Source organism: Saimiri boliviensis, chromosome 7 (genome assembly GCF_048565385.1).
Source record: "Saimiri boliviensis isolate mSaiBol1 chromosome 7, mSaiBol1.pri, whole genome shotgun sequence".
Lineage (NCBI taxonomy): Eukaryota > Metazoa > Chordata > Mammalia > Primates > Cebidae > Saimiri > Saimiri boliviensis.
Window position 1 is genome coordinate 66,550,775 of NC_133455.1, and position 12,263 is coordinate 66,563,037.

At 43.1% G+C, this 12,263-nt stretch overlaps 1 protein-coding gene across 2 annotated transcripts in view; it reads left to right on the plus strand.

The window, feature by feature from the left end:
* Nucleotides 1-12,263, plus strand: part of SLC4A8 (solute carrier family 4 member 8) — an 87,910-nt gene that overhangs the window by 15,281 nt on the left and 60,366 nt on the right. For both annotated transcript variants that reach the window (XM_003939170.4, XM_074402647.1), the window contains exon 3: nt 11,786-11,932. In XM_003939170.4, coding sequence (XP_003939219.1) covers nt 11,786-11,932 — 147 coding nt within the window. The remainder of the gene's footprint in view (nt 1-11,785; nt 11,933-12,263) is intronic.

Sequence of the window (12,263 nt, forward strand, 5' to 3'; positions counted from 1 at the left end):
GATCTAATTGCCAACATGGGAGATAGTGCTTTGGACGCTGTGAAGTCCAGTATAAATATTAACAAATAACCTGTTCTTTGAGAATGTGATGCACTCAGTTCAGTGCACTGATTCTTGACAACTGCCTGGAAATATCAATATATACAAAACTTAAAAAGAAAATAAAATACAAATAGTTTTAAAAACTCAGTTTGGCTATAAAACCCTATTTTTACCCCATTTCCAATATTTACTGTTTCTATTCTAACTATACCCATTTCTGCCTGGTGTTTTCATCTAAACAAGAGGGAAAACAGGAACACACCTGTGACATACTTTTGAGTTCATAACACCAAAGTTATATAAAAGCCCAGCTGAAGTGGAAAGGAAGGAAGAGGCATTTTGGATGACCCACTCTGCTGAGTTTGCCTTGTTTCAGCTCTTCCTTTCTCTGCACCTCACCCGAAGCTCCTTATATGACCATTGTGTGGTGTCCTGCTTTCTTTCTTCCCCTGGGGACTAGCTGGTGTGTTAGGAGTTGGACCCACACCTGGCCATGGTTTCCTGATTAGTGTTGATGCTCAGTTTCATTAGAGGAAGGCTCGTGTCCAGTATAGCTTTAATGAGAAGCCACATTTGGCTCAAAAGCCTTTGTGAAATCTCTGCAGCATCCCCTGCAATGTTGAAGGCTATGATACAGCAACTTTCTGATGCCTGAGACAGCATGTGAAATGTTCTCTCTGTACTGCCTGTTCCCATGACAGTTTTTTTCATCAAAGTTGTACAACCTCCAGAGAAAACTTGTCCTTTTGACGGGGAGAGCGGAAGCTGTAGAGGCTGACTCAGCCTCTGGGTCTGTTACCATGAGAACTGATGTGGGTGGCTCTGTGGAGGTCAGTGGTGTTTGGGTATACCAAGGTGAAGTTTTCCAAGTTATTTTGACCAGACGGAAGAAGAGAAAATGTGAGTTTCAGCAGTTGGGAGAGAGTGGGAGAAGGAAAGGGTATGGAATGGGAGGCTAACATTTGTTGAATGCCCCTTTTGTGTTAGGCATTAGATTAGGCACCTTATACAAGTTGTCTTTTTCATCTTCATAGCACTCCAGGCAGGTGGGTATCATTATCCCTATTTTACGAATGAGGAAACTGCTCAAGGTCATTGAGCGTAATAGCAGGTGAGGCTGGGGAGAGAATCCTGCTCTTTTCATTCTGCCACACAGCCTGCAAGGGAGGACAGCAACTAGCATTAACCACCCAACCTCAATGTCTTACTCCATCATATAAAATTTTTGTATGTAGCTCTTGCCTCTTCTTCTGTTATGATAATCCTGTGGTCTCGCTACCCTCTTATTGCATCTTGGGGGCACGCTGCTGTCAGTTTAGTTGTCCTGTAGCAAGCACCACTGGACCTTTGCCCTCAGCAAGGAGGTAACCATTTATGAACACTCTTGTCTACTTGGGAGTAGAATAAGAAATCTGGGCAAGCTCTCTTGAATCTTGATATCTGGTTCCATCCATGGAGATCAGCTGAGTAATTGGCAGCAGGAGTATCTTCTCCAGATGACATCATCTCTTCTTTATGCATGCTCTACTTTGCTAAAAAAGAAAGCCGCCTATGATGACAGCCTTACTAGCGCATAGTGTGTTGGAAAATGGTCCTTTGTACATAGACTTTTTTGGAAAACTAGAATCTTATTTATGTTAACACTTTTACAAAAGGCATTAAATTCAAATGGTGGATGAACTAGAACCAGACCTCAGGCCTGATGTAGTTCTAGAGTAACTCTGGAGAAGAGAAGAGAGTTGGGATTTGCTGTAGGGTTGGCTGTGCTGTGGGTTCCACCAGACTCACTCTGAAGGGCCATCCTAAGACTCAGTGAGGCTGGACTCAGGGTAGTGTTAATCTTTTGAAGGCATAGAATAAAGTGAGTCCCATTTTGATGGAACACAGAAGTAAACTGTGTTCAGATTCAATATGCATGCCATAATAGAAGGTTCTGTGGCTGCCAAAAAAAGTCCAGATTTTCCTTCCCATATTCCATACCTTCTGCCCAGATGACATAACTATAACTCATTGCCTTACCCCATTTTATTTATTTATTTATTTATTTATTTATTTATATTAAACAACAACCTCTAGTCCAAGAATATGAGTTTTTTGTTTGTTTTTTTGAGACTGTCCTACTCTGTTGCACAGGCTGGTGTTACAGTGACCCAATCTTGGCTCACTTGTAGCCTCCACCTCCCAGGCTCAAGTGATCCTCCCACCTTAGCCTCCCAAGTAGCTGGGGCTACAGCCACGTGCCACCATACCTGGCTATCCTTACCCCATTTTAAGAACTATTTCTGAGACTTAGTCTGTGCACATCGTTAGAAATTTTGTAAATGTGGGTCTTTTTGGATAAATTAATTCTATCAGTAAGAGATGGTGCATTAAGCTACAGGTTCCAGCCCCACAGGGTCTAGCGGGTGTTCTTTTGTGTGCAGAGATGATAGATCTTAGAAAAGAAAGACGCAAGAACACAGAGATAAGAGAATTCAGCTGGACTCGGGGCCACTGTTATGAAGGGGCGGAGTCCAACAGTGGCCTCGAATGCCTGGACGCACTGGTATTTATTGTATACAGGCGGAGGGCAGAGCCAGGAGAGTAACTCATCTGACACGATCCTTAGGGGTCCAGCAAATCACATTCTTACAATATGGGGGGCCACGTGGGTACAGTTTAGGGATCATGTGGGTATAGTACAGTGGATCACATGGGTATAGTACAGTGGATCACATGGGTACAGTACAGAGGGCCCCTCTCTCTCAGGTAGCTGCTGCAAGGAGGGGAGGCATATATGTCAGTACCTTTCTATGTACTTATCAGAGAGATCAAAGGCTTTTAGGATTCCTCTGTTCTTAATTCTCACAGCCTCTAAGAATTTACAAGGGAGCATCGGATGGGAAAATGGAACATGAAAGTGGACAAGGATGGTGACCATCGGAGCATAGCACCGCGGAGAGGTGTTAAAACCCCTGGATGTCTGTGGGCCGGCCTGGCTAGTGTCAGACCTTCCTCAAGAGCCGGCAGAGCAGAGCTTTCTCTGAAACTCCCCAGTGAAAGGGAAACTCCCCTTTACGGCCTGCTAAGTAACAGGCACCTCCCTAGACGCTGGCGCTGGCGTTACCGCAAGGCCTGCCTGCTAAGGAACACACACCTTCCCAGGTGCCAGCATTAATGCAAGGCATTTACTCTCACCTCCTGATTACTTCTTACAATGTCCCTTCAGTTCCGAATTATATTTCACTGGATTATGTCTATACTGTAAGACTGAAATGTTCCTACACTAAAGCAAAGATTAATAGATAATAATGATGTAATATTAATTATATAATTGATTATGTGATTGAATCTAAGTCTAATTAGTGTCATTGCTATAACTAAGTAATCAGTTATTTATTATACTGCGACAGATTGTGCCTTCAGTCTCTTGCCGTGGCACCTGGGCAACTTTCTTCCTACATTAAGTTATTACGTTGCTTTTTTTTGATATGTGGGAAGAGTCAAAAGCAAACATTAGAACTTGAGTTTAGAACTTTATTGCTCTTCTTGAGTTTATCTTTGGATAAACTCAAGGATTAATGAACTGTGGATTAATGAACTGTGGAGTAAGTTTAAGACCTTCTAATACGTTTTTAACAGAGGTAAGAGCCATTTAGTCATATTTACAACTTTTAAAAAGGCTTACATCTGCACTACATGTGAGATTCACCCCCGCAGTTATTGACTTTGAGTTAACCTGTAAGCCCAGAGGAGCAGAGCACCCTGTTGTATGTGCTAATGAGCCCTGTGTGGGTGCTGGGTAAACAATGTGCATGTACTGCATTGTACCTCGGTAGCCCAATCTCCATCAGCAGGGTAGGTAACACCTAGGGTTCCTGTCCTGCTTCACATGATTCATAGCCAGTTCACTAAAGATTGCTCTCTGCATATGAATATATACGTATTTTTAAAAATATACACTAAAATTACATCTTTCCCACAATTTTTACTAAATTAGAATACCTTATTTGCACACAGATAGTTCCGAAAGACGTTAAGTTTGACCTTTTTTTGAAAAAAGAATGGGGAATTAGATGAGAAGAAATGGGATTTGGGTGAGTTGGTAGGTACAAGAGGCAGGCAAAGAGTGGTTTAATGGCCAAGAACGTGACCACAGAATTAGTTTAATGAAGTCATTGGATGGCCAGAATCCAGTTAGTTGGACTGGATTTTATTGGTGCTATCTTCATTTCCTAGTGTCTGTTTGTCACCTTTTCTGTCAGTTTTTACTCAGAAAATTCAAATCCTTGCTTCAGAATCCCAGGACTAGAAACTGATGCCTGATTTTCTGACAGCCACTTGTTCCTTCTTAGCTCTGACCTCCTGCTGAACTTGATGTCGTTTCTGCCTATCTCTGATATTTTCAAAAGGCAGGCATTGTGATTGGCTAATGTTTGTGAGAATTGATTGTACTAAAGTAAGCTTTACCTTACTTCCTACAGAACCATCAAAGGCATCTATAGGATGGATGTCTTCCCCATTATGCCTCAAATCTACCTAGTAGGAATTTAGATATCAAGCAAAACCATCTATTATTCACTCAGCAAACATTTACTAAGCATCTTCTGGGGTCCCTTTGTGCAGTAATAAGTCAGGGCAGTGAGAGAGAACAATTGAATCATCATGTCTTCTGAAGAGTGACTTAGCCTGAAACTTTCATAGGACTCGAACATTAGAACCTGGACTAGCCATCATCTGGACAAGCTCAAGAAGCCATTTGATCCGTTCTCCTTGTTTTACTTTAACAGTGACAGTGAGTAATTTAAACCAATAAGATGAAATCTAATAATGCAGTTTCTAATATCCAGTCACTGCCTCCTTAATTTCTCCTTTAAAATTAAATAATACTAGCAGTATACCAGCAGTGGCCCAGTGGAAGTATTTGGAATGGGCTCAAGGAGCAAGGAGAAGTAGAGGTTCTAGCCTGGTCAATAATCCTTTGTGGGGTTTTTAGGGGAGAAGAAACCCATGGTTGGGATGGTTCTATTGAACTGAAAGTCACTTCTCACTGAGGCTGTTCTTAACCCAAATCCAGCTCTATCTAGATGTACTAGATTTTACAACACCTACGTCATCATTTTAGAGGCCAATCAAAGTGGTTGTTTAGTTTTCAATTTTGTTTTGAGACAGGGTCTCACTCTGTCACCCAGACTGAGTGCAGTGGTAAGATCAAGGCTCACTGCAGCCTCAACCTCCTGGGCCCAAGTGATCCTCCCACCTCAGCCTCCTGAGTAGCTGAAACTACAGGCATGCACTACCATGCCTGGCTAATTTTTTATTTTTTGTAGAGTTGGAGTCTTGCTATGTTACTCAGGCTGGCCTCGAACTACTGAATGCAAGTGATCTTCCTTCCTTAGCCTCCCAGAGTGTTGAGATTATAGGTGTGGGTCACTGTGCCTAGCCAGAAGTGGTTGTTCAGGATGAAATTATGCTTTTCACAGTCCATAGATTCTTCATGACCTGCCCCTGCCTGATTTTCTGTCCTTGTCCATCTCCTTTCCTTCCCTTTTCTGCCTTGCTCTGGCCCTGCTAGCTATTCTTTTGCCTCAGAACCAACTCTGCAAATTCCTACCTTACGACCTGTGCACTTGATCTTCCCCCTTCTTGGAATACTCTTCTCCCAGGTCTTCTTATGTTCTCTCCTTATCACTTAGATGTCCCCTCTAATCATCTTAAAGTCTCCCTTCTCCATCCTACCTCTTGCCCTAGACACTTTTAGCATTTTACCTTATTTGGCTCATAGTAATAATAATATTTAAATGATTTTTTTTGTTTTCATGTTTGTCCTCCCCAATAAGAATATGTGTCCTGAAGACTTTGTGCTGTTCACTATTGTATGCCCAGCCCTTGGGACAGGATCTGGCACAGTTAGGTGACTCTAGTCTGTTCCTTAATGCCACCTGGGTTGGTTTCAGTGTTACAGGAATTTCGTTAACATACTGTAATGGAACGTAATGAGTTAACAAATAGTATTTTATTAAGATGGTATTCAATTTAGCCTTTTCACGCTTTATGCTCTTTAGAGTTTATACTGATAATGTCAGGGTCTGGAATCCCACATCTTAGTAGAACCTCCTCCGGCTCTATGTTTTTGTTTCTAAGATGACTGTAGGGTCCAGCCCTACAGGGTTCTGTGAGCCCCTCCCTTCTGGTGCAGAGACGAGAAATTTTAGAAATACAAGACACAAGACACAGAGATAGAGAAAAGAGAGTTTGGGCCCAGGGGTCTATTGCTACCCAAATCGTGGAGACCAGCAGTGGCCCCCACTGCCTGGACGCTCTCACTTTTATTGATTTGCAAATCTAGGGGCAGGGTAGGTAGGGCATGGCCTTGGTGGTCGGTGACTGGGGGCAACATAGATAGGGCGTGGCAGTGATAGGGTCAAGTACATCACGTGTCATTCAGGTAGGGACTCAGGAATTTCTGGCACCCGAAGTGAGGTAAGGAACATAACGCATCAGCACCTTTTCCATACTTATCAAGAAAGAACTAAAACATTTAAGATTTATATTACTATTGCTGATTATCTTTTCTAAGACAAAAGGAACCAGGTACAGAAGTAGAACATAAGAGTAGACATGAAACATGACCACTGAAGCACAGCATCACCTAGAGACAGTTAAGCCCCCGGATGTCTGTGGATCTACCTGACAGTTGTCAGGCCTTACCACAAGAGCTTGGAGAAGTGAAGTTTTCTCTGAACTTCCCCAGGAAGGAGATGTCTCAGCCATTTTGGACATCTCCTTCCCTAGCTGGCTAAACAGTGGGCGCTTTCACAGCGGCTGGCACTGCTGCACATCTGAGGCACCCTCCAGCAGCCCTTATGCAGGCATGACAGAGGGCTTAGAGCATCTTGCCTTAGTGTCATTAATTTCACAATATCACCCCAGGTTCACACTTCTGACCTGAGAGACATTAGTAAAACAATTAAGATCACCTATGAATAACCAAGATCACATATGAATAGCTAATAACTACTACAGTTATATTTCTAGTTACTTTCTTCATTATTTATATGGAAATAGGCTGAGGCCTTTTGCTCCAGCCTTGGTGCTTATGAAATCTCCTCCCTACAGATGACTACATTATGTTCAGGGATCTGCCTGTTAAAAATGACCTGAGATATACATGAGGCAACAGAGGACTCTCCTGAGACAGGAGGGTAAGAAGTGCGATTCCACCAGATACTAAACATTTTATCCTCCTGCCTCTCATCTGCTAGAGATTCTAGCAGATCTCTGATCATCTTCTCCTCTAATCCTCACTGTTTCTTTTTTATTTTGCTTTATCACTTTGGAATTTGGAAAATAGGGAGAGCAAATAAAAGGAGAGACAAATAGAGAAAGAGGTGTTAGAGTGGTACCCAAGGCACTTTAACCTGATTCGGAAGTGGAGAGCACTGTCAAGGAAGTTGAGTGCAGCCTTAGGAAAGCCCATTACTTGGAAAAGAAGAAGATAAAGAGTTGGCAACTCTTCCCGTAAAGTCTCCTTCTCAGGGAAGTCTTCCTGATGAAGCTCTCCATTCTCAGATCAGTTAGGACTTTATCAATCTTCCCATCCCGTGGTGAGTATTTTATTTACCCTAAACACATTCACTTTGGTTACGTGTTCCTTTTGTGGCCTCTTTCAGGTCACAGTCAGAGGCCCTCGTAGGTCAGATTATGTACTCCTGAGGAGGTCCTAAGGGCTTATGCTCCATAGGGAGATACTTAAGAGATATTCTATTTGCTGAACATTTGTGGAACAATGACCGTGTGAAACATTGTGCTTCATTATGTAGCCATTCTGAGAGAAAGGTCTAACTGAGGAGCTTGCAAGTAAAGAGTGGAGAATAAGAGAGATAGCTGCTGAACTTTAATGCAAAGCAGAAATAAGTACATGAGAAAAGTGCTAACCAAGGGTGCTGGGAATCAATCAATCAATCAATCAATCTATCTATCTGTCTATCTATCTATCTGTCTGTCTATCTATCCATCCATCCGTCTATCTGGAGATAGGGTCTCATTCTGTTGCCCAGATTGGAGTGTAGTGATGTGATCATAGCTCACTACAGCTTTGAACTCCTGAACTCAAGTGATCTTACTACCTCAGCCTTCCAAATAGCTAGGACTATAGGTGCATGTCACCACACCTGGCTAATTTTTTTTTTTACACCTTTTGTGGAGATGAGGTCTTACTAAGTTCCCCAGGCTGGTCTCAAACTCATGGCCTTAAAGAGTCTGCTTGCCTTAGCCTCCCAAAGTGTTAGGATTATAGGCTTGAGCCACTGTGCCTGGACTGGCACTGGGAATTTAAAGGAATGAGGCAGCACATCTGATGGGGGAGATCAGAAATAATACCAAGAAGAAAGATGCATTTGCAGTGCATCTTGAATAAGTGAGCCAAGTCAGTGTCCAGAAAGCATTGGTACATGTGTGGAATAGCGGTTTGGTTCTGATAGAGAGAAGAGTATGAGGTGATGGTGGGTACGGCAGCCATGGCCATGAAGAGGAGATGGAGTCAAAACCAGGCCATTCGGTTGCTGGGGTACATGACAGGTACACATCTCTAGATTTCCCCCCCACAAAATGTTGATTTTCTGTGAGCATGTAGGATTTCCACTTTTTATTTCTCTTGAGCTTATTACTTAGTTATTGAGAGGTCTTTCATTTTATTTTCCCACTGAATATATAATTTGTACTAAAAGAAGAAAAGACTACAAATGAGGTTGAGTACTGAGCTTGAAGGTCCTGAATTCATATGGGTGAGCCATGATCAGAGCTGTAACTAGGAGGATTTGTTTACAGGGTTAATTTAGTGTGAGAGACAGGAAGGAACCCCTGCTTTGTCCAAGTGGGTGTTTTAATGGCCTTAATCTACAGAATGTACATTGATGGAGAAAGAAAGTGGAGTTGAAAATCTAAGGTAACACTCAGGTTTCAAGCCTAGGAAGTTGAGAGAATGGCAAGGCCGCGAATAGAAACACGGAATGAGTATAAGACTGATTTGAGATGGAGGATGGTGACTTTGCTTTGTGACATGTTCAATCACTGTAGATAGAGATTTGAAGGTCATTTGTAAAAGTGAACTTTGAAAATAGAAGCATGTTTAGCACTAAAAAGAGAAAAGAAAAGGGCCAAGGACAGAAATCTGAGGAGCCTTCCTTTGGTGGCTTGTTGGGGGATGGAGCAGCACAGTCAGAGTAGTGAAAGTGAACCAGGGGAGGGCAGTGGCACCGCAGCTCAGGGAGCCCAGAGCATCCAAGTGGTTTGGATACTACCTGCAACATGGTGGGCTCTCAAGAAGGTCTTTTGAACTAAGCTGAGAGAGGTGTAAGGTGATAGAGATTTGGTGAATGAGTGATGTGGTGTCCCTACTGAGGGAAGCTTCAGCAGAGACCGGGGTCAGAAGCCATATGCAGAGGCTGTGGAACAAGGAAGTGGTAAGGAAAGGGAGTTAGGGTGTGACTGTTTTTGGAAATGGTTTGATAGAGAAGGAAAGAGGACATGGGAGAGTAGCACTGCTTGGGAAGGTTTATTTTTAAGAAGTCAGGAAAAACCTGTGGCAGGGATGGATGGAAAGGAGAGACTGAGGATAACAGAAGCAACAGGACCCCAGGAGGGTGAGAGGCAATGGGATAGAGTCATACTTATTAACATACTCAGCTTGGCAGAGGAGAGCAAGCCAGACTGAGGAAGAGAAGAACTTCTTCCATCTCTTCTCAGTAAAACCTGAAGTGAGGGCTGGGTACAGTGGTTCATACCTGTAATCCCAGTACTTTGGGAGGCCGAGACCAGAGGATTGCTTGCGCTTGGGAGTTTGAAACAAACCAGGGCAACATGTCAGGAACTTGTCTCTACTAAAAATCAAACAAATTTCCAGGGTGTGGTGGTGCACGCTTGAGGTCTCAGCTATACAGGAAGATCACTTGAACCTGAGAGTTTGAGGCTACAATGAGTGGCGATCACACCACTGCACTCCAGCCTGGGTGACAGAGCGAGACTCTGTCTAAAAAAGAAAAAGGAAAAAAAAAAAAAAAAGAAAATTTAAAAACTGATGGAATGTCACCTGTTCTCAGGAGAAAGGAATGTAGATAAGGTTGTGGATTTGAAGACAGTGGGTAAGGATTAGAACAGCTCCTTTCGTGGAATATGTGGGGACTGGGTCTGAGATCTAGAGTGCTGAGCAGCAGTAACCAGACAGAAATGGGAGAAGACTAAGGCATGGCGCACTGGGCATGGGAGCATCAGCAGCCCCAAAGCTACTGATTCTGGGCTCCAGATTTGGCAGGAAGGCAAGAGGAAGCCAGGTAGAGGTGATAGAGGCTTGGAAATCAGGATCAAAACCAAAGCAGTCTTACAGAAGGAATGAGGCTGGATGTGGTAGCTCATGCCTGTGAACCCAGCGCTTTGGGAGGTGGAAACAGTAGGGTTGCTTGGGGCAAGAAGTTTGAGATCGGCTTGGGCTATGTGGCAAGACCTCGTCTCTACAAAAAATTTAAAAAATTAGCTGGGTGTGGTGGTACACACCCGTATTCCTAGCTACTTGGGAGACTGAGATGGGAGGATGCTTGAACCCAGGAGTTCGATGTTGCAGTGAGATATGAGCATACTCCTGCCCTCTATCCTGGGCGACAGAGTAAGATACTGTCTCAAGAATAAAAAGAAGGAATAGGAGTGGAGGAACTAGGGAGGGAACACTATTGGGTCACTTATTTTCTCATGTTCCCCTCTCTTTGTACGATATTCAGTTTTTTTTTTTAACCCTAACCTTACCCTTCTCATGACTTATAACTAGTCTCTTTTAGTATTATTCTAGATTGTATATTCTACAATGCAGAAAATAAAATAATGGAAGGTGATCCTAGGATGAATACATCTGAGGCTGTTACAGCTTATTCTAGGGATTGTGTTAAGCATTTTGCATGCAAAACCTTATTTACTACTTATGAAAACTCCAATTAAATAACAAGTTTTAAATATTTCTTCTTAAAAATGAATCAGAGAGATTAAATTGTTCAAGGTCACATGGCTAGGGAATGATGGAATTGAATTTTGGACACAGGTGGGCTGATTTGAGCCTTACCTGTGCTCTTAACCACTTTTCTGCCTCCCTGCCAATACCTGCCACACTTGTTATAGAGCAACTGTGTCGCCTTTTAAAAAAATCACTCAATCCCAGCACTATGGGAGGCTGACAGGCAGATCATCAGGTCAGGAGTTCAAGACCAGCCTGGCCAACATGGTAAAACCCCGTTTCTGCTAAAAATATAAACATATACAAGTATGCATGGTGGTGCATACTTATAGTCCCACGTACTTGGGAGGCCGAGGCAGGAGAATCACTTGAACCTGGGAGGTGGAGGTTGCAGTGAGATGAGATCACACCACTGCATTCCAGCTTGGGCAATAGATTAAGACTTCGTCTGGAAAAAAAAGAAAATCACTCAAATTGTCATTGTCATAACAATAACTAACATCTGAATCAGCCTTTACAATTTGCAAAGCACATTATTTCTTTCAGTTTTCACAAGATCTCTGTGAAGTTTACAGGCATGTGCAGCATAAAGGAAGAGACCCTCAACTCCAAAATCTCTATATCTTTACTCCTGGAAGTCTTTGAAGTTTTGTTATTTCAGAGTTGTGACCAGGCCAAAGAACTGTGATATTTTTTCTTAACTATGCTAGGATTTTTTTTTTCTACTAAAGGAGTTCTCTCCACAGACCTTCTACTTCTTTTCAGGTCACAGAACTCTGTACGTGGGAGTTCGGATGCCACTGGGCCGGCAGAGTCATCGGCACCACCGCACTCATGGCCAGAAGCACCGGAGGCGAGGGCGGGGCAAAGGAGCCAGCCAGGGGGAGGAAGGCCTGGAAGCCCTGGCCCACGGTAACAGCCTTGGGAGACTGGGAGATGAAGGGCGGGGGTTTCCATGGCCCAGAGGCATGGGGAGTCTGAGGGGACATGTGGCTGACATTCGCAGCTGGTCTTGATTCTCCGGCCCTTTGTAGGATTTTCAGAGGTGCTTCCAAGAAGAAATGCCTCTTAAGAGTCAAAAATATTTTCATGAAAACTTCACAGTTCTGACCCCCTAAAATCAGTATCATAATAGGTAAAATCCTTTGCTAGAGAATTAGCCAATCATTTTGATCAAATTCATCAGTTTTCCAGTTTCTTGTGGGTTTTCTTCAAGTGGTCTTCATTCATAAATTTTTTCTCC